We start from the raw sequence: 23,037 nt of genomic DNA, 5'->3' as shown, positions 1-23,037 counted from the left end.
TCTGCTATAAAATAGCACTTTGAAGTCAGGGAATAGGTTCTATGGTACACACATTTCATGCTGTTGGGAATGCCTGCAATGTGTGATGTTGTATCACCAAAATCTAAAACACAGTGACTGAAATCTTGTTTGCAGAGCTACATTGTTTAAGACTGATAATGTCATCAGCCAAACAGACTTTTGGGAGATAAAAGATCTCCAGTTTCCACCTTCCACGTCTCAAGATTCCCATGGGACCCATTTTGTCTTGGAGAAGCAGTTTGGGCTGCAAGAGGGTGGAAATCTTTAATTTCTAAAACTTGCCACCACCAGTGAAATCATCCTGTGTAATTATTCATTCGTTTTACTGTTTTGTTTTCCTGCTAGTCATTTGAATTAAAAAAATTGCTGTACACACATACTTGGTGGTAAGTCCCACTTTGCTCCATGGAAAGAACCTTCTTGTCGTAAAGTAACGGTTGTTGTGGGGGCTCCCCTCCATGCCATGTCCTTCCATTTTTTCCCACTGAATGCAAAAGAAACAGGTTGAAGATACACTGAGGTGGCCTGTTTGCGTAACAAGAAGGAAGGTGGTGGTTTTGTTGTGTCTCTCATGGAATAGGCAGAGAATATGAAAACAAAAAGTGGCAGCTGTGCTTGGACTGTGAGAATACTGTCATCAGCAACAGTAAACTCGTTTCTTGTGGTGATTTTGGGTGCAAGTAACTTTTATGGGTTGTGTGTGACTTGCCACTGCTGATGTCAGTGCTGCTCAGCATTTCTCCCTCTGGGAAATCTGTCTTCCTGGGGCTCCCAGATAGATTCGCTACAGGGGGAAATGTTGGAAATTAAAATTAAATATGGAATTGCCCAGGGTAGAAAAAAGATATCAAGGACTCATTACATCTTTATCTTGAACATTTTAATTTTCTTTTAACAGGATAGTAGTAATAACAAGTGTACAGTGTGGCACTTAAAAGAGCAGTTCTGCATAATTTGTACAAATCTTCTGAAAGAAAATTAAATATTGCATCACATTTTTGCTATTAATTGAATTTACGCTTGAGACCTTCGACATGTTTTGCAGCAATATATATGAATATACCATATATAATATGCTTTTGAATTATTTTGTTGCAACAGGATTTTTCCTGAATTTATCATTTTTTAAAATTAATACTTCTTGTGCTGCACTGTCAGGTAGAGATTAACACAGATTATTTATTTATTTATTTATTTATTTATTTATTTATTTATTTATTTATTTATTTATTTATTTATAGCAGAGTGTTGGACAACTTTAAATTACAGGCAGATATATATAGGTAAAAATTAAAAACAAATTATAATGTTAAAATTATTAGAATTTGTGATGTTTCTAGAAGTGAAGGATTGGCCACCTGTACACTGTTGTCCAGAGGATGTACAAGTGTATAAACAATGCTTTCCGTATTTCAATAAGGCTACTTCTATATGGCTTATAGGACACAAGTACAGTCTCATTTCAGTTAATTATCTTCCCTTCTAAAAACAAAAAAGTTTTTTTTTAGCTAATACCTTTTATATGCCTGTTCTGTACTGTTTTCAAGTAGTATGTGCAAACTAATGTCCATGAATTTTTTTCGGGCATCATCCAATATATTCTAATAAACCAAGTGATTTTTATTTTCATATAAATAAGTCAGGGGAAGAAAAAGATATTTCAGGTGAATGCTCTGTATTCAATCATTTTCAATCGTTCGTTCGTTTAGTCATTTAGTCGTATCCGACTCTTCGTGACCCCATGGACCAGAGCACGCCAGGCTCTCCTATCTTCCACTGCCTCCCGGAGTTGGGTCAGATTCATGTTGGTTGCTTCGGTGACACTGTCCAACCATCTCATCCTCTGTCGTCCCCTTCTCCTCTTGCCTTCACACTTTCCCAACATTAAGTTTTTTTCCAGGGAGTCCTCTCTTCTCAATCATTTTCAATACACAGTACTAAATTGGATAAACTTGTTAAAGTGTTATCTGGCCACAATTTGTACTCCTTAAGTGTTTCATATATGATTTTCAGAGGTTGAGCTCTGCTGTGAAAATTATGAGAGACAATGTAACCCCCCAGAGTGAGGCAGATGAGCCAAAAGAAATGCACACTGTTTATATTACCACCATCCAGAATCCACATTAATTTTGCATCAAGACTCAGCTAAGCACTATGCAGACATAGAAGTAACACCATGAGAGCATGTAATCCCTAGACAGGGAACTGCATTAAATAAGTAAGCTGTCTTGAGTTGTTTTAAGGAGAAAGACGGAGTAAAAATATTTTACATAAAATAATAAATAAACTCAAATTCTAAACAACTGAACTCATGGCTAAACTGTGTAAGATACTGTGGAACTCTGTTCAGTGAGAAAACCATAGTTATCTCCATAAACTCAAATTAACGATTTTTATTTTGAATTCATACTTTAGATGCGCTCTGTTGGATCAAAGAACAGAAGAAGAACAGGGTGTCATGAAATGTACTATAAATTGACATAGTAGTAACTGGTGGCATAAACTAGAGAACCAGGAGAGTATAGCTAAAGAGGAGTTTTAATGTTAACTCTTCCTATGATTGTGAAGCACAATTTACCAAGTGCTGGATCGGTCACCCATTAATAGGGAATATGAACTGGGATTATACCACTGTGAAACAACTTAATTTTGCCCTACTGAAGATGTGTTGTTAGGAAAATGAAGTGTTTTAGAAAAGGCTTTGCCATAGATGTTAATTGTGGAAAGGAATTTAAATGAGGCAAGTGCTAAACTTGAAGGGAGTTGGAAGCCTCTTCCACATAAGGATGCTGTTTGTATGCAATCTAGTCAAATGCTCCCAAAAGTTCAAGGATTCAGCCAACATGAATGAGAATATTCAACATGTATTTCTAAATCACCCACTTCTACCTCATCCTCTTTCAAAACAGGAAACCTCACTGGAGCAGAATAACAGAAAAATTCAGGGCTCTGGAACAGCATATTTTACTCCTAGGAAATTGGACTAAAATGTCTCTGTTGTTTCATGTGTTCTAACACCAAGAATTGCAATTGCTCTTATATTCAATAAGTTCTTTATTTGTGAAGCTGTCCTGGAAGAGCTTGGACTGCTCTTCTGGGGGAAGGCTGCCATCTTAGGTTCTCAATATCTTGCCTAGCTCTGCTATCCCTTGCTGAAACAGATTGTTCTTGGCTTTGTCCTCTGAGGATCATAAACTCATAGAATAATTGAGTTGGAAGGGGCCTGCAAGACCATTGAGTCCAACCCTCTGCTCAACGTAGGAATCCAGTTCAAAGCAGATCTGACAGATGGTTATCCATTTTCTCTTGAATGCCTCACCACCTCAGTTGATTCCATTGTCATACTGCTCTAACAGTTAAGACATTTTTTCCTGATATTTAGCCTAAATCTGGCATTCTATGACTTGAGCCCATTATTATGTTTTGGCTAGGTAAAGCATTACAGCACCCCAGTCAGTAACCTTCAGGTTCTCAATCAGCCTTAGAGGCAGCACCACATGAACCCAGTGCAGTAATCGAAAAAAGATTATATTACCAATGTGCAATAATGGATGGAAAGTTGCTTACATGTGGATTGTAGTAGCCAGTCCATTCCTGTCAAGAATAGGTAAACCTGGTGTGCCAAGTTAACTGACCTTATCCCTGTAGGTAATTTGGGCCTCTAATGACAGTGTTGGCTTCAGGAATATCTCCAACTTCTGAACATGTTCCTTCTGGGGCAGTAAAGCCCCATTAGTTGCTCTTAATTTATGTGATTCTTGAACCTACATACTACTCACACACAGCTTCTTCATATTATCAGATTCAGCTACAGCTTGATAGCTCATCGAGCCCAACTACAATAGTCTAAAGTACATCTCTTCATCTAGATGTTACAGTAAAACAGAACTGAAAGTCATCAGCATACTGATAGTGCCATGTTGTCAATCCCCTCTTTAATGTCCCCAGTAGTGTCATTAAATGGCATTAGAGACAAGATTTTTGAGGCATCCCATATCAAGACTGCCATGGGACTTACATATAGTCTCCCAGTGTTATACTCTGGAACTTGCCTGGAGGTGAAACCACCATAAAATTGTCCCATAGTTCCATAGTCCAAGAAACACCTAAATATTCTGAGAGCTTGAACATAATATATAACTACATATGAGAACTTTCTGTGAAAAATCCATTGTACTTAATACATTATGTAGAACTATAAAATTTGTTAACCAATCTGTATTTTATGGCTACATTGTGACAATGAGTATTTGTACAATTACATTTTTCATTAATATTTGCACAGCCATATGTCCAAAAGTGGATTACATCTAACTTCTAATATAGGTTTCTTGCTGGCTAAATTAAAATGGCCATTGAAGACAGGAGGTATCAGTTTTACTTACATGCAAAACACATCCCATTGTAGTCAATGGCAAAACTCCAGGTTGATTGGAATGGATTTTTATTTTGTACCCGAGTGCTTTCACAGATGTTAACCTATTTAAAGACATCTGCAATGCCATTCTAATGGGGGCAGTTCAATGAAATACTACTTGTGGTTTCGGCTCTAATCTAAGCATTTAACAGATGTGCTAAAGAGAACATTTTCTTTACAGATAGCTGAATGTAATAACATAAGCCATAAAAAGGATATTGGCAATTCTAATAACAGCTTTAAAAGAACACAGAGGGCTACATTTCTAAATAACAGGAGATATGAGAATATAGCATTTCCTGTGGCCTAACTTGTTGATATTTGAGTTAATCTTGACAATAATTTTTTAACACCGCTTTAAGTACAAAAAGAAATAAAACTGGCAAAGAACTATAAAAAGTAATAATTAGCAAAAACAGAGCAAAGAGTTGCTCACTAGCAAATAGTAAACCAGTTTAAAGAGGAAAACAGAAGTTAAAACAGGAGAGAACTTTCAGACAGATATTGCAGAAGAAAATAATGAAACGAATGTCTAGCCAGTTTCAAAGGTTTCTTGACAGGTCAAGTGTTTACTGCTCAGTGATGGGGTCAGGACTAGCATTAGGAAAAATAATGCCCCAGGCAGGATGTGACTTCAGACCCCAATTTATGGGGCCTGGAGTAGCAATACAGTAATATTGGGGGCCCTAGTGCTGCCTGCTACAAGGACACATCTGTATGAAGCTGTGTTCCACTGATTTTCATCTAGTATTAATGACATCATATAGAAGTTGAAAAAGAACCATACAGTACTTCAAAACTTAAAGGATGCATGTAGTTAGTATCCAAATAACCTAAGAATCTGGTGATGTTTATAAACACTTCCTTTTTGCCATGCTAGCTCACTGCAATTAAAAAAAAAAAGACCCATGAATTCAGTGTGGTGCTCCCTTCACCTCAGCTCAATGCGCACTCTCTGCTTGTTATCCTTGGCAAAAGTCAGTTTGCTCATCCTAGAGTCTGTTCTTTATTGGGACCATATGGCACTTCCTAGGGTGGCATTCCTAAAAGTTGTCAGAAGATAAAAGGTTCTGATCTTCCTTATTATCAGGTGGTATTTAAACGTCAGAGGATCGGAAAGCACGATATTCAGATGTTGATTAGAGCACATCAGAAAACATATACATAGGAATAGACAATCCGTAAGTTAACCAGATCTCACACTGTTTAGGGCTGTAAAGATAAGAACCAGCACCTTAAATGCAGCCCAGATATGCAGTATACTGGCTGTGCACTGGTAAACCGGAGAGGGTCTGACACCACTGCTGAAGAAGACTGGCAAGATGAGAAGGGATCCCAGTTGAATCCAACTTGCCTCACTTGCCTTCCTTTTGGAGAGAAAGGTGGTTCCAATGCACAGAAAGGCCATAATTGTCATCTTAGTCTTTTTTGGTTCAATACAATTGAATTATATGAAATAAAACAATGTTCTTTTTTCCCCTTCACTTTGCATACAGCTCTTGATAGTTTGCCACCTGTACAGTATAAAGAAACCATGAACACCATTCGCTTGTGGATACAGCAGTCAGAAGCCAAACTCTCCATACCTCGTGTTACAGTCACAACATTAGAAATCATGGAGCAAAGACTCAAGGATCTAAAGGTAAACACCAAGAGCATGATGTTATAAATGATCGATAAACACCTGGACATAATATAGAAGATAATTTGGTAGTTTTGTAACTGGGTGCCTGTATCTCCCTTGTCTGGTTATGTGGGTATAACATATATGGCGTATCTTCTGGAGGGAAATTGCTTTAAGTTAAGAAACCGTTATACACATTATCGAGTTGTCTTGCTTAGAATGCAACTTACAATGTGGCAATTTCTTAACTTGGGACAGTTTGCCCCCAAAAGGTACACCATTTGTGTAGCTGTGCAAGAGAATTTTAGCTAGAGTTATACAAAGTAAAAAAATACTGAGTAGTTTCTACATATTAGACACCCTAGTGCTACTAAAAAACACTGTGTTGTTAATTTTTTATATCATAGGCTTTACAAAGCTCCCTTCAAGAACAACAAAATGGACTCAACTATTTAAACAAAACAGTGGAAGAAATGTGTCGGAAAGCTCCTGCAGAGCTCAGTCAGAAGTATCGATCAGAAGTCGAGGGGATCCTTGGTCGTTGGAAAAAACTGTCCGCTCAGCTGGTGGAAAATTGTCAAAAACACGAGGAACTGATAACTAAGTTGCAAAAATTCCAGGTCAGCTATGCTCCCAATGCCTTTCTTCAATCTACAATATAGAGAAGAGCAAAAATAATCTTAGAATTTAGACAATTTTGCTAGAATATTTTTGGCTGGTGGCAACTGATGAGGTATTCCTCCTTTTATTTACATGATCAAATTTATGTTATAGTACTATTACTCTTATAAAAAAATATCCTAATTGTCCAGCTTCATCTTTTCATGGTGAAAGGCTGTCCAGAAAGGTCCTTCTATGAGGAAGATATATAATGAAATATGTCATATGTCATGAAAAAGATATAGTCTATCTAACCTTCCATCCCAGATTCATAAACACGAATGATGGCTACTGATAATGCATAGTATACACATATAAAAATATTTTGTTGAGTGGAATCCTTGTCCTGTAGTTCTACAGATGTGAGGCTGAAGATACCATCAGCCATGGGCTTTAATTTTCAATTAAAATTTTCCCATCCATCCCTCTCAGCTTCCAAGGCTCCCTGGGGATCCCCTTTCAACCTAGAGCAGTCTTTGGGGTTCTTGAAACATAAGGGAAGCCTTTAATGTCTGAAAGTTGCTGCTGCCCAGAATAAAAGGGTTTCCTAGGGAGCCTCTGGAGGATGGGGGGAGACTTTTAATTCAATACTGAAGTCCTTTGCTGATGACATTATCAGCATTATGAATGTGGAGTGGCAGTAACAGGATTCCAGCTGCTATATTTTCATTTTAAAAATCTGGAAGGCAGAGCCATAAAGAACCATTGTTTTCTGACATGAGAATAAGTAGAAACTGTAGAGCAAGTTCTAAAAGATAAAGCAAAATATGTTTTTGCTCATTTGCATTTCTAAATAAATACAAACCTCTTGGAGATGCATTGCAAATCTTAAATTGCTCTTTGTCTTTAGCCCTAGTGCCCTGCTGAATTATTTTCTCATTAGGAAATGCTTCTTATAATACAATGCAGTATTTTTTCAAAAACAGAATGACACTAAAACACTGAAGAAATGGATGGCTGAAGTGGATGTTTTCCTAAAAGAAGAGTGGCCTGCCCTTGGAGACTCAGAAGCTCTTGAAAAACAACTGGAACAATGCACAGTAAGTTCTTTCTTTTTGTTACATTTCATAAATACAGTTAAACAAAGCAAATATCTTTCTATAAATGCAGTCAGCTTGTGTGTCTATGTGCACATACACACATATTGTATGTGCCCGTGTGCACATGCACACACATACATAACCTTCAGTGATGGAATATCTGCCTCATGTCTGTTTTGACCCCTTGGTCAGAATAACTTATGAACTTCAGAGGCAGTGGAGAAGAGGCTGAAGTGATGAGGATCAACTGCTTCATTTCTTAGACTGCTTTAACTTGTCCATTTTATGTGTCATCATCCCTCATAGGGAGTCAATCCACCTCATATTTGGTCTTCCTCTTTTCCTGCTGCCTTTTATCTTTCTCACCATTCTTCATCTTTGTGGCAATCGAGGGTATCTCCAAGGTTTCCTGCAGCACCACATTTCAAACAGATCATTTTTTTCCTTATCAGCTTTCTTTACTGTCTAGGTTTCACACCCGTACATGGTGATTGGAAATCGAAGTGTGTGGATAATCTTAACTTAAGCAGCTCAAATATTTGACCATCAGCATGTGTGGCAGACAGCCCACACGTCACTCCTGTCAGTCATTTTAGAGCTTTAGGGCAGGAGTCTATGATAGGACAGGAGGGGCGGAGTCAAGAGGGATGTCACCTTATCTATTCCCTCTGATTTTGTGCAGAGGTGAGAGTGGGACTTTTTCCTAGAACAATCTACAAGTTACTCTTTTAATGTAGTATATATTATGCTTATACACCTCCTCAGTTCTACTTTTATACCTTTCTCTGAGTTTTATGCTTACCTGCCATTGTCTAGCTTGTCTAATTAGGCTGCCTGTATGAAACAGGTTGAATCTTAAGACCAATTTGAAAGACTTTGCCTGCTCAACAGAAATACATAATGTACTGACATACTGTAAGCTTCAAAAATTATTTGACTGAAATAACTTCCATTTTCCTTGAAATTGTCTGGTTTTGAAGATTCTGTAATCATTCTATTTATATTTCCTGTACTGTACATTATCTATTCCAAAGAAGTATTTTACAAATCTTTCTTTCCATGATAATTTAAATGCTCTGCTGCCTCAGATTAATATGTAAGCTCTGTGAACTGTGTTTTTCTCACAAAGCATACAAGTTCTGTGAGAGCCTTTGTAGAGGCTTAAGAAATCACCAAGTATTGATATTTCTGTCACAGGATTTACAAACCGTTCTGACAATCCCATCAGAGACTGTAATTGCCATGAATCTTGTAACCTGTAATAATCTATGACTATTTCTTTCACGGAATTTATTGCCTTTTTTTTAAAAGAAAAAAATGCTCTTGTTCATTGAACAAGTTGTGTGAAACATAGTCCTGAAGTATTTGAATACATTTCAAATCCCAGTTTTCATGGATGACTCCAAATATACATTAAAATGCTTAGAATTATACTCTTAAAATCAGTATAACACACTGAACCAACCTGTTAAGTACTCAAATCTCAGCCCCAATTAAATAGCCTTTGAAGACGAAAAGAGAAGGAATCCCTTTGGTGGCTCACAGGGGACTCCATAGCCCTTCAGGAACAGGTAAAGTTTCTTTTCCACCCCCGCAAAAGGTTTTGTTGACAGGCAATTAAATTAAATTAAATTAAATGTTTCCCCTTTTCAGAAAATTTTGCACACATTTTGTGACAGTATCAGTTCACAATGCAATCCCTCATAGGCTAGGATCGGATTTATAACCCCTCCAGAAAGTTTTAGTTTCTACCAGATGTTTACTATGTGGCTCTGGGGTTAGGTTAACATACCTTTTGCATTTCACGTTCTTCATTGTGGAAAAGGGGCAGCGCCCCCTTCCATATACAGTAAATTATGCACTGATGGGCAGCCTGTGGCTCTCCAGATGTTGTTGGACTGCCACTCCCAGGAGCCTTACCCAAGGCAGCGAATGGAGAGGCATGTTGCAATCCGTTGATTACAGGACTACAAGCTGCCTACCCCAGTAGAAGGGTCCATGAATTTTTTTCTTTGTCAACAGATTGATCTGTATCAGTTTGCTACAGGTGGTTTATTTATTTATTTATACTCCATCTGTCTTCTCAAGAAGGCTCTACGTGGCTTACAATATTAAAAACTGGGAGGGGAAAACCCAATGAATTATTTCATTACTAAAAAGACTTATAGCAAGTATTAAAACTAACAAATAAAAACAGCCTAAAACATATTAAAAACTCATTTTAAAAACACAGCAGTCCAATTTTTAAGAACCTCCCTCTTAGGCAACAGTTACTAAGAAAAAGTCTGTCTCAAGAAAAGAGAAATTAGTAAGAGAAATAATAAAAAGTTCCATTACTTACAATTGAACATATCAAACAGCAAACTGAAAAACATGACTCTTTGAACAAACAGACCTCAGTGGACTCACAGCTTCCATCAGACAACTGCGGAGGGGAGAGAGAGAAGAATAGAGGTGGAGCTCTCTTTGAATCACAGGCAGGGAAGGAACTATAGATTAATGCTGTTAGCGATTGACAGTCACCCCAGCCCAGAAAGATCTGTTTCGTCCATACCTTCTAGAGACAGCATGCAAGGTTGCAAAATCTCCAACAGCATTATGCCTAGCTAGGCCTCAAAGCCTTCCTCAAAGGGCTTTCTCGCAGATAAGTCACATTTAGGTGTCTGTATGATATCTGTCTGCCAAGTAGAACTCCCAGAATGGAGAATTACAGAATTTGTGGTCCAAAGAAATCTGAAAACCTCATTCCTTTTGTCCAGTCTATTCATATGGCCACATTGATTTTCTTAATCTTCCTCTCTGCCACCTCATTTATTTATTTATTTATTTTATTTTATTTTATTTTATTTTATTTTATTTTATTTTGTTCTATTTGTACCCCACCTGTCTGGTCAATACAACCACACTAGGCGGCTTCCAGACAGGTAAAAATACAATAATATATACATATAACAAAAAATAAAAATGTACAGGAATAGACATTAAACAATAAACAATGAACAATAAGGAATGAACAATAAGCAAATTCTTCAAGATGGAAAAAATAACAAAGAATAGATAAAGAAAGATTAAGTGTTATCTGGAGGGAAGGCCTGCTTAAACATCCACGTTTCTAGATGGGTCTTAAAAATACCCAGTGACGGATTGTTCTTTCTCCTCTGACCTCTTCTGTATTAGGACTATCATTCTCCCCTATACCAGACTTCACACTTTTCCTTTCAAATCTTACTCTCCTCATTTAATTAAGAATGCAACTATCCAACTTGTTGACTTCTCGATCTGCTGCTGTCGTTACATGTCATAATCATGAAGTTGCTTCCAACTTACAGTGACCCTAATAAGATTTTCAAAGTATGTGAGATGTTCAAGGAGAGTTTGAACATTGCCATCCCCAAATGAGTTTCCCTAGCTAGGGTGAGGGGATATTCTAAAATTCTAGTATGATGCCCTGTCAGGTACAGCTCACTGGCTTTCTCAGATATATTCCTCCCACACTGCTCAATTAATACTTCCCTTTACAACATAACAAGAAGATAACCCTGTTACATAACAGCACTGATGTTACCTGTCTGTCATGGGTTTGGAGGGAAAGTTCCATCCTATGGGGAGTGGAAGGCGGGACATCAGGAGGAGGGGCTGTACTGTATAAATATGTGATGCCTGTGTGGTGAAGAGGAGATGCTGAGACAGACTGTGAGACACTGGGAGGGACGAAGCAGCAGCTGGGGAAGAAGAAGCTGTTGTGGGAGTCTGTGTGTCTGACAGGGTACTACTGTGTGTCAGAGTACCAACCTGAAAGGTTCAGGGGTCTGTTGGTTAGCCAGAACTGATGGGTTCAGGGTCTGTGCTTTAAGTTGAAGGTTCTAGGTGAACCAAACTGTATGCTGGTGTGTGTGAAAATAAGCCACGTTACTTTATTTTATTCACCTGATTGCTTATTTTTCCCTGTGTGTATTTAAAATAAACCTTATTCCTTTTGTTGTTTAAAAATCCATCCCTGGTCTGTGTGACTTTTTATAGGGAATGGTTGGTGGCAGCTTAGTAACTGTGTGATAGATCCCAGTAGGTCTGGGTTTGTCACATTGATTGGTGGCAGCGGTGGGATACGACTGGTCCAGTTGTCCAGTGGTCCAGCAAAGCCTTGGCAGGTGTGCCCAGAGCAAGGGGGGTCCAGTCAGGGACAGTCTGAGGCGCGTAGGTAATCTTCTAGGTGTACCTCACGGGGAGGTGCACTAGTAGAAGAACGTGCCAACTGGGGAGACTTAGATTAAGGTGCTCTGAGGCAGCCTGATTTTGGCGGGAAAACGCTGAGGCAAAACTGCGTAGCAACAGCGAGCTAGCTTGCCAGCTGAGAGGCCCAGCAGAGGGGGGTAGGCTCTGACTCGATACTGTTGCAAATTTAGTGCTGAAGAACAGCAGCAATCTCTAGGGAGAGCTGGTTCTGAGGCAAGAAGGAAAAAAGTGGTCGTTTTATTTTGAGGCTTGACTTTTTAAAGCAGCCTGTTCTGAGGGGGGATTATGCCCTTGACTCGAAGCAAGATAGCAGACATGAGTGAAGTGAAAGACCCCCAGATTGACCAAGGTTCTGAGGATGAATTTGGCTCAGTGCAAGGTGACAGCACAGGAGAGCAAGACCCAGAACTCAGAAAAATACTCATAGCCCAACAGCATGAACTGAGGGTGAGGGAAATGGAGGAAAGGGAAAGAGAGAAACAGCGGCAATTTGAATTAGAGAGAGAGAGAATGGCGTTTGAATTAAAGAGATTGGAACTGATGAACCAGAACAATAATAATAATAGGGATTCTGAGGGGGGCCAACTGTCTAAGGCTGACCTGAAGAAATTCCCTGTGTACCACAAGGGAGATTGTCCCGAGGTGTTCTTTTCCTTAGTGGAAAGAGCGTTTGTGGACTTCTCAGTGAGGGAAACTGAGAAGATGACCATCATGCGGTCTTTAATCAGTGGTAGCCTGGCTGAGGTTTATGCCGAGATGCCTGAGGAACGGATGAAAGATTTCGCAGAGTTTAAAAAACTGGTGTTTGCAAGACATGGGATAAATGCAGAGCAGCTGAGACAAAGGTTCAGGTCCCTCACCAAGAAGCCAGAACAGACTTTTACCCAAGTGGGGGCCCAATTGGTGAGGCTGCTTGAGAAATGGCTGTCGCAGGAGGGAACAGAGACCTATGAACAGCTTAAAGACTTGATAGCCCTGGAACAGTTCTATTCAGTTCTGCATGGGGAATTGAAATTCCAGGTGAGGGAAAGGAAACCGAAATCTGTGGCAGCAGCCGCAGAAATCGCGGATTTTATCTCCCAAATAAGAAAGCCCTTGGGTGAGGGGAAATCTGTAGGTAAACCCAAAGAAACCTACAGCAAGTACTCTCAGGGATCAGGGAAAAGCCAGCAAGGGGGAGGGGCCCATGGTGAAGGGAAGCCCTCAGGCATGAAACCAAGCCCTCAGAATTTGGAGGGAAAACCCAAACAAGAGGAGAGAGAATCAAAATACACCAGAAAATGCTATTTCTGTCAGGGAAAGGGTCATCTGATCTCAGAGTGTGAGAAATTGAAGCAGCTAAAAGGAATGGTGCCTCAGAATTCTAGTGGGACCAAGCCAAAAGCTGTGTTCTGTGTCCAGCAAGAGCAAGGCTCAGTGTCACAGAGGGAGCCTGTTGCCATGGCTACTCAGTCTGGAACAGCTACCTATGCTGAGCAGGCTGAGGAAAATGGTCCTCTTGTGGAGGTAAAGCGCTGCTTGCTGATAAAAACAGATTCTCAGTTGTTTGAGACAGCCGGGGTGGACGTAGGAATACTTGACCGGCAGTATAGGGGGCTGCGGGACACTTGTTCCCAGGTAACCCTGTGCCATCCAGATATTATTCCTCGGGAGTTTATAATCCCAAATGAGAGCATAAAGGTAGCAGGTATTGAGGGGCAGGTAATCTCTCTGCCAGTAGCAGAGGTACCTGTCAACTTTCAAGGCTGGAGGGGAGATTGGCGGATAGCGATTTCATCTACTCTGCCAGCAGCCGTGCTCGTGGGAAATGACCTGGCTGAACATGTGAAAAGGGTGCTAGTGATTACACGCTCACAAGCCACCACGGGGACAGTTCAGGGGGGTAATGATGAGCCAGAGGCGGAAGCAGAGGGGAGTTCAGAAGCTGTGGTGGAAACCTTAACCACAGACAGCAGATTTGGACAGGAGCAAAAGGCAGACGCCACTCTCCAAAAGTGTTTTGAACAGGTGACTGACGCCCAGCTAACACCTGAAACCCCAGTGAGATTTCTGGAGAAAAAGGGGATTTTATATAGAGAAACCCTGAGGAACATCTCAAAAGGGGGAGATGGGATCAGAAGTCAACTGGTGGTACCTGAAAAGTATCGCCCCATGATCTTACAAAGGGGGCACTCTGACATGTTTGCTGCACACTTAGGGGTCAACAAAACACAGCAGAGAATCACACAGAATTTCTACTGGCCTGACATAGGGAAGCAGATCAGGGAGTTCTGTAAACAATGCGATGTGTGTCAAAGGCAGGGGAATAACCGCGACAGGACCAAAGCAAAGCTGTGCCCTTTGCCTGTGATTGACACTCCGTTCAAATGCATAGGGGTGGATATTGTGGGACCTTTGCCCAAGGCCACAAAGAGGGGGAACAGGTTCATCCTAACAATTGTGGACCATGCCACAAGGTATCCTGAAGCCATACCCTTGACTAATATTGAAACTAACACAGTGGCAGACGCTTTGGTGGGGTACATGTCCAGGATGGGATTTGCCTCAGAGATAATCACAGATTTGGGGGCATCGTTCACGTCAAAGCTCATGAAACGCTTATGGCAAATCTGTGGAATAAAGCACAAGGAAACCACTGCTTATCATCCGGAAAGTAATGGGTTAACTGAGAAGTTCAATGGGACTCTAATGCGCATGATTAGGGCTTACTTGGCAGAGAATCCAAACAATTGGGACCAGAAGCTGCAATCCCTTTTGTTTGCTTATCGATCAGTGCCACAAGCCAGTACCGGGTTCAGTCCATTCGAACTTTTATTTGGGAGAAGGGTGAAAGGGCCCCTTGATTTGATAAAACAAAATTGGGAGCAGATCACCCAGGATGACCCACAAGACGTTGTGACTTACATAGACACCTTGATGAATGACCTAAAGCGAAATCTAGAGCTGGCAGCAGAAAACCTGCAAGCGCAGAAGGTCAAACAGAAAACATGGTATGACCGCAAAGCTAGAGAGAGGCACTTTGACCCAGGGGAGGAAGTGCTTTGGCTTAGGCCCTGCAGAGAGAATAAGCTGCAGCTCAAATGGGCAGGACCATATAGGGTCATTTCCAAGATGTCAGATCTGAACTACCTAATAGAGCAGGAGGAGAACCAAGCAAGGAGGGTGGTTCATGTGAATGCCCTAAAACCCTACTACAGAGGGGAACAGAGGGTTCTATTTGCTATAAAAGCAGCTGAGAGTGAGGAAGCTGAATTACCCTTCTGGGAGGGTAGAGGGGAAGTAAAATACAACCCAGAGGAGGTAAAGATCAGTCCTGCACTCACCCAAGACCAGCAGCAAGAACTAAAAATGCTGCTTAGCAAATATCAACAGGTGTTTTCCAACAAGCCGGGGATAGTGAAGGGAGTGATGCATCGGATCCACACAGGGGATGCACCCCCGCAGGCAGTATCCCCATACCGAGTAACGGGACCCTATAGGGACAAGGTGCGGAAGGAGCTGGACGAAATGCTGAGGGAGAACATAATCGTCCCATCTTCTAGCCCTTGGTCCTCTCCAATAGTCCTTGTGGACAAGCCTGATGGGAGCATTAGGTTTTGTGTTGATTACAGGAAGTTAAACCGTGTAACCACTCCTGATGCCTACCCAATGCCCAGGCTAGACAACCTGATTGAAACCATAGGGGGTTGTCGGTTCATCTCATCATTGGACCTGGTAAAGGGATATTGGCAATTAAGAATTGATCCCAGGGATCAAGAAAAAACTGCCTTTTGCAGCCCTTTTGGTCTCTATGAGTTTCGAGTCCTGAGCTTTGGTCTCAGAAATGCACCAGCCACATTCCAAAGGCTGATGGACCAGACCTTGGCAGGGCTCAGTGACTTTACAGTGGCCTACATTGATGACATAGGGATCTTCAGTAATACCTGGGAAGATCACCTAATACACCTGGAGTTAGTGCTGCAGAGGTTAAGTGCAGCAGGGCTAACAGTAAAGGCCAGCAAGTGTCAGCTGGGTAGCCCAGAAATAAAATACTTAGGTCACATGGTAGGGGGAGGAATGATAAAACCCCTGGAGGCCAAAATAGAAGCTGTTCGAGATTGGCCTAAACCCAACACCAAGAAAAAAGTCAAATCATTTCTTGGGTTGGTGGGCTACTACAGAAAGTTCATCCCGAGGTTTAGCGAGATTGCGGCTCCGCGGACCGATCTGACGAGGAAGAAGACTGATGACCGCATCCCGTGGACCAGCGACTGTGAGGCGGCGTTCCAGAGGTTGAAGGAGGCGTTAATCAACTATCCTGTCCTGCGTGCTCCAGACTTCGACCGGGAGTTCATCATCTACACCGATGCGTCTAACAGCGGGGTAGGAGCAGTTCTGTGCCAGGAGGATGAGAATGGTGACCAGCATCCAGTGTCCTACCTGAGTAGGAAACTTCAAAAAGGTGAGAGACATTTGGCAACCGTGGAGAAGGAGTGTTTGGCCATAGTCTACGCGATCCAGAAGGCCAAGCCTTACATCTGGGGAAGACATTTTGTTCTGTGTACTGACCATTCACCATTGCAATGGTTAAAGACGATGAAAACCCACAATAGCAAACTTATGAGGTGGGCTTTGAACTTACAGGACTATGACTTTGAAGTGAAGGTGGTCAGAGGGTCAGTGAACTGTGTTGCTGACGCCTTATCAAGAAGACCTGAAGAATGAAGACGGCGAAAGAACATGGACTATGTGTATATAATGATGACAAAAGTTAAATGTACCTGGTTTTGAATTTGGTTTGTATAAATAAAGGTAAATGAATGTAATGTATATGGTAAATGTTTAAATGCATAATTGCTATGGTTAACTTAGAGTATAAGGATAAGGAAGTATTATATGGTATGTATAATTGTTATTGTGTATTTTACCCAGGTTGTTTTTTTGGTGAAAAGCACCTTAGCTTTCCCCCTACAAAACAACTTATAAAGAGGGGAGGTGTTACATAACAGCACTGATGTTACCTGTCTGTCATGGGTTTGGAGGGAAAGTTCCATCCTATGGGGAGTGGAAGGCGGGACATCAGGAGGAGGGGCTGTACTGTATAAATATGTGATGCCTGTGTGGTGAAGAGGAGATGCTGAGACAGACTGTGAGACACTGGGAGGGACGAAGCAGCAGCTGGGGAAGAAGAAGCTGTTGTGGGAGTCTGTGTGTCTGACAGGGTACTACTGTGTGTCAGAGTACCAACCTGAAAGGTTCAGGGGTCTGTTGGTTAGCCAGAACTGATGGGTTCAGGGTCTGTGCTTTAAGTTAAAGGTTCTAGGTGAACCAAACTGTATGCTGGTGTGTGTGAAAATAAGCCACGTTACTTTATTTTATTCACCTGATTGCTTATTTTTCCCTGTGTGTATTTAAAATAAACCTTATTCCTTTTGTTGTTTAAAAATCCATCCCTGGTCTGTGTGACTTTTTATAGGGAATGGTTGGTGGCAGCTTAGTAACTGTGTGATAGATCCCAGTAGGTCTGGGTTTGTCACAAACCCTTTCTCCCAGTCTTCTTGACAGAAAAAATGGCTTACACTGGTTTTCTTCTAGTTTTCTCCTCCAGTGTGTTTTATTGCCACACCTTGGTTTCTGTCATGTTTATCCAGCTTTCTGACACTAAAATAATTATCCTCCTTCTTTGTGGCCTCTTTGAATCACACCCTGGGTAATATGCTCCTGTGCGGAACCTTATCGGAAGATTCTAGAGCTTCTATGATAGTGAAAAAACACATTGGTTTAGACCCCTCCCTCTCCGTATATGTACCTTGTCCCCCTTCAGTTTCTTTCAACTGCCACACTGACAGCCTTGTATTTGTTGCTTCTGTGAGTCTTAAAAGTGAAAGAGAATTTCATCTTGATTCCTTTTAATTTCTTTTAAACATTATTATTGTTTTTAAACGATTTGTTCTGGCCTCAGGGCCGAAGGGTCCCACCCCATTTTTCCTTATTTTATCCTTATTTCATGCCCCCCTTGGGCCTGTTTAAACATTGTGTGGTCTGTGACAATAAGATCCCACATTCAGACAGCCACACTAAATGTTTATTCTGTCTTGGTGAAGCTCACCAAACCTCCTCGTGTCCTCACTGTAAGAACATTAGCATGGAGTTCTCCACCGTCGCCTTTCTAGGCTTAAGCTTTGGGAACAATCCCTTCAACCTGCAAAAGCTATGGCTCAGCCTGCCTGTAAAGCCACCTCACAAGCTAAGGCCATGGAAAAAGTCATTTTGTAAATAGCGAAACAATGCCCTTCGGCCATGCTGTGCCATTCCAATGCCCCCAAGCAGGCGAAGGGGCAGAAAATGACAGGTTACTCACCTGTAATTGTAGTTCTTTGAGTGGACCTCTGTGCTTCATACATCCTGACCCGACTTCCCCACTGTCACGCCATGCAGCTCTAATATGCAGCGGTTGACATAACTGAAGGGAGAGTCATGGTGCTAAGGTACATATACGGAGGGGGAGGGGTCTACACTAATGTGTTTTTGCTACTGCAAAAGCTCTAGAATCTTCCGATGAGGCTCTGCGCAGGCACGGATTACCCAGGGTGTGAATCACAGAGGTCCACTCGAAGAACTACAATTACAGGTGAGTAACCTGTTGTTCCCAGATTTCCTTTTTATGGAAAGCATGCATTTTCCCTAAAGCTCCTTTTCCAGTTCCTATGGCCTACAGCAACAAAGTATTACATAATTAAAACATATGTAGTTGAAACAATCGCACATTATTTCCATATTTATCACTATTTCCATTTCTCTGTCCTTGTTCTGCTATTTTCTCTGTGTCATATTTTAGGTTGGTATCCTATTATACCATGTCCTCTCACTGTTCTATTATTATTACAAGGACGTTCTCCTATCCTGATCATAAGTGTACATAATTTAATAAATAAATTTAATTTAATAAATATAAGTTTTATCAGAGGTTAAGGGGGGAGGTGTGAGTGACTGAGCAACTTGACTGAGCAGGTGTGTGAGAGATGACAAAGGGTCTGTGGTATAATACCATGGGATGGGAGGAACCTCAGATCCACTCTAATGTCTGATGATTTGGACTGATATTTCCACCCGCCGTAGGCAAGTATCATGGGCCTTAAAAATAGTTCCTGCTTTTTCTCTGTATGCTGAGAGATGTTTTATATTCAAGCTTGTATTTACCTAAGAAATAATTTTCCAACAAGTTCTGTTTGTCAGCAGTCATAATTTAGAGAAGTCAATTGCAGAGTAAATGTGAAATGTTTACAATTCCTTCTTTGTATTACCGCAAAGCCTTTAATAATAAACATACCAGTGTATCAGCTCTTGTTTATTTTACAATTACAATAAGAAAAATGTTTCCTTTTCTTGCTTCTCTTTGGTCTTTTCAGAAGTTTCTAATCCACCTAAATAATCTTACTCCATTATGTTAAAACAAATGCTGTCTATTTTGAGAAATCAGCAACTTAAACTGTTTAACCCAAGAATACACAAGAAGTGAATTATCTGAATTCAGAGTCTTAGCAATATATTCATAACATGTTATCTTTGCTCCTATTTTTTTTTTCAAACTTGCATGTCTTTCTTTTGGAGTTCAGTTTCTATTTGTATTCTGGATTGCACTAGGTGGACAAATATGTTCTCAGACATTTAAGCTATATTTTGTATCCCTAACCGCTGTTATAGCATTTGTGAAATATATGGATACTTTTATAAGATGTGCATTTATTTCCTCTTTTCCTATACTGTTAAATATTGTGTGTTATTTTAATTATAGTTATACAGTTTGTAAGGATGCATGGTGGTTTTAAAGTATTTTATTAGATATGTCAAATACACCAGAAAGAAAGAATGTATGGGTAACAAAAAGAAACAATTTGTGAAACAGAGAAAGAAAGAGAATAAAACAGCTGATTGCTGAAGTTTGAAAGCATATTATACAAAATGGTATCTTATGTAGAGAAATCTCATTGGGAGGAGAAGAACAGCAAGATTGACATGTCTAGGAAAAAGACCCTACTTACAAACCTAAATGCCAAGTGTGTTACCATTTCTGCTCTGACTAGAACCATTGTCAATCTGAGCAGTGCCATCCACAGCATCTGGGGCTAATTTACTTTTTAATCTTCTAATATGATCTATTCAGTCTTATGTCAGCAGTGGTCTGCATTTTACATGGGACAGACAAAACAATCTCTGTGCAAGAGAATAAGTGGACACAAATTTTAAATAAGAAATGGCAAAACACAAAAATCAGTTGTGTCATGTTTCAAAGTGAAAGAAGAAAATGTCAAAGCAGGACTGCATTTGAACATTAGGAAGATGATCATAACCATCATGTTAGAACTGCAGAGCTGGAAGGGACCTCATTGAGTCCAGCCCCTGTCAAGGAGACACAGTGGGGAACTGAACTACCAACCTCTGGCTCTGCAGCCAGAAACCTAAACCAATGAGCAGTTCCATGATTTCAGAAGAACTACACAACTTTGACAATGAAGACATTGAAATTTTTAGATTTCTTTTAATACCTTGATTTGGTTATGAGTCCAAATGGAGACTGCAGACAACAAATCAGAAGACGTCGGACTTGGAAGGACAGTAATGAAGGAATTAGAAGAGATCATCAAGTGTAAGGATGTGTCTCTGGAGACTAAGACGAAGATCATTTTATATCACTATTATATTCCTTATCACCATGTATTCATGTGAAAGCTGGACAGCAAAGAAAGGTGACAGGGAAGAAAACTATTCTTTTGACATATGGTGCTTTGCATAAATTTTGGACTGCCAGAAAGACGAACATGTGGGTCCTAGAGCAAATCAAGCCTGGACTATAACTAGAGGCAAAAAGGTTGAAACGGAGGCTGTCTTACGTTGGGCATATCATGGGAAGGCAAGATTGTTTGGAAAAGACTATAATGGTGGGAAAGGTTGAAGGCAGCAGGAAATGGTGGGAAAGGTTGAAGGCAGCAGGAAATGGGAAAGGTTGAAGGCAGCAAGAAAAAAAGATCACATAAGAGACAGCAGCAGGGCTGTTGAGGACAACACATTTTGGAGATTACTCACTCATAGGGTCGTCATAACTGAGAGTTACTTGATGGCATGTAACAACAATGAGCTGAGTCCTCTTGCAGGAGGAAGACTATCTGTCTCAGCAAGAGAAAGCCAGGGCAGAAGGAGAATTTAATGGCTCAGATGGCAGCACTCTCTCAGAGTCAAGAAGGACTCAGATGATGAAGGGAGCCAACAGATGTTCTGGCTGTCTTCTTAAACAAGTGGTGCCAGCTTTGGCTTTTAAAACAGGAACTGTGTTTTGATCATCTAACAGGTGTCAGATAAGTAATTGGAAATAGAAGGAGTATGGGAGTGACGTGGTGAGAGCTATATTCTGGTCTCTTATTTAGCTTCAGTAACAATGACAGCAGTCTTCTCTGACCTGTGTCTGTTACTGGAACTACTTACAACTTGAATTTGACTTACGATCATGATTCTGCGTGGTCTCTGTTTGGTTAGTGAATGATTTATTGGATTGGGCCCTCAGCTTGAATCTTGGAATTTGGGACAGCAGCCCAGGAGTTGGAACCAGACTGGCCTCACACATTGACCAGCTGCCAACATTGAAATAGCCAAATGTTTCAATGTCCCAGGCCACTTTGTCACACATTTAAAAGTGACTATTTTTAAAAAACAAAAGAAATTCCAGAGAAGACAGCTGAAGTGGCCAGTACGCATGAATTATGTGTGCTTCTAGAGACTTAAATAAAGATTGGAGATTTTTAGGTGTCTCTCTCTTTCATTAAGCTGTCTTAGTATAATGTAAAGCCAAAATATATTCGCGAAGGCTTTCATAGCCGGGATCTAATGGTTGTTGTGGGGTTTTCGGGCTCTTTGGCTGTGTTCTGAAGGTTGTTCTTCCTAACGTTTCGCCAGTCTCTGTGGCCAGACAGTACTCTGTGCTCTGGTGTAGTTGGCTTTGGTTTGTTGTCTTTGTATGTTACTATTATTATGGTCATTTTTATTGCTGTAAACTGCTCAGAGTGGCTTCTTGCCAGATGGGCAGTAGAGAAGTCAAATAAATAAATAAAAGCAAAACAGCAACAACACACAAACACAAACTACCAAAACAAAATCACTGGTGATATCATTCCCCGCCCCCCATACTCATGATATTCATGAGTCCCACATTATTGATTCATACCTCCACAATCCTATGACTACGAATATAAATCTCTGCTTAACTATTGTATTTTATGAATCTGAAGAAGTGGATTGCACTCTGTGAACGTTCAGATTGAATATATCTGTGAAAATTCTCAGATTCTCAAACTGAACTAAGCCTTTAAGGTGCTACAATACTTTGGTTTGGCTTTGCACATACATGTTGAAATGCCCATGTTAGTCTATCTCTTTTAAAATGGCATCTCTAAAAATATATGTATATTTAATAGTAACATATAACAAGGTGTCCTCTTTGTATTGTTAGTGATAAGCAGTACTCTTCATATAAAAAGGTAAAGGTTCCCCTTGACAATTTTTGTCTAGTCGTGTTCGACTCTAGGGTGCGGTTCTCATCCCCGTTTCCAAGCCATAAAGCCAGCGTTTGTCCGAAGACAATCTTCCGTGGTCACATGGCCAGTGCGACTTAGACACGGAACGCTGTTACCTTCCCACCGAGGTGGTCCCTGTTGATCTACTTGCATTTGCATGCTTTCGAACCGCTAGGTTGGCGGGAGCTGGGACAAGCAACGGGAGCTCACTCTGTTGCATGGATTCGATCTTACGACTGCTGGTCTTCTGACCCTGCAGCACAGGCTTCTGCGGTTTAGCCCACAGCACCACCACATCCCCTACTCTTCATATAAGATGCCTTTTATTTTAATTCATTTGATAGGGATTTGTGACTTAAAATCCAGTTGTTACTCCCAACAAGAGTATATCTGTTGAATTAGTGGATCTTATTTTTAGTTAAATCCTGTTGATTCTCTAGGTCTACACTAGTTCAGAATGTTGAATATAGCCAAAGCTTGTTAGTAACAAGGAAGATA

At 40.6% G+C, this 23,037-nt stretch overlaps 1 protein-coding gene across 11 annotated transcripts in view; it reads left to right on the top strand.

The window, feature by feature from the left end:
- DMD (dystrophin) overlaps positions 1–23,037 on the top strand; it is a 1,295,019-nt gene that overhangs the window by 558,033 nt on the left and 713,949 nt on the right. For all 11 annotated transcript variants that reach the window (XM_078390471.1, XM_078390476.1, XM_078390472.1 and 8 more), the window contains 3 exons: positions 5,935–6,080; positions 6,470–6,682; positions 7,649–7,762. In XM_078390471.1, the coding sequence (XP_078246597.1) occupies positions 5,935–6,080; positions 6,470–6,682; positions 7,649–7,762 (473 nt within the window). The remainder of the gene's footprint in view (positions 1–5,934; positions 6,081–6,469; positions 6,683–7,648; positions 7,763–23,037) is intronic.

Source organism: Pogona vitticeps, chromosome 3, assembly GCF_051106095.1.
Source record: "Pogona vitticeps strain Pit_001003342236 chromosome 3, PviZW2.1, whole genome shotgun sequence".
Classification (NCBI taxonomy): domain Eukaryota; kingdom Metazoa; phylum Chordata; class Lepidosauria; order Squamata; family Agamidae; genus Pogona; species Pogona vitticeps.
The sequence above is the reverse complement of the archived record's forward strand: the minus strand, read 5'-3'. Positions and strand labels throughout refer to the sequence as shown.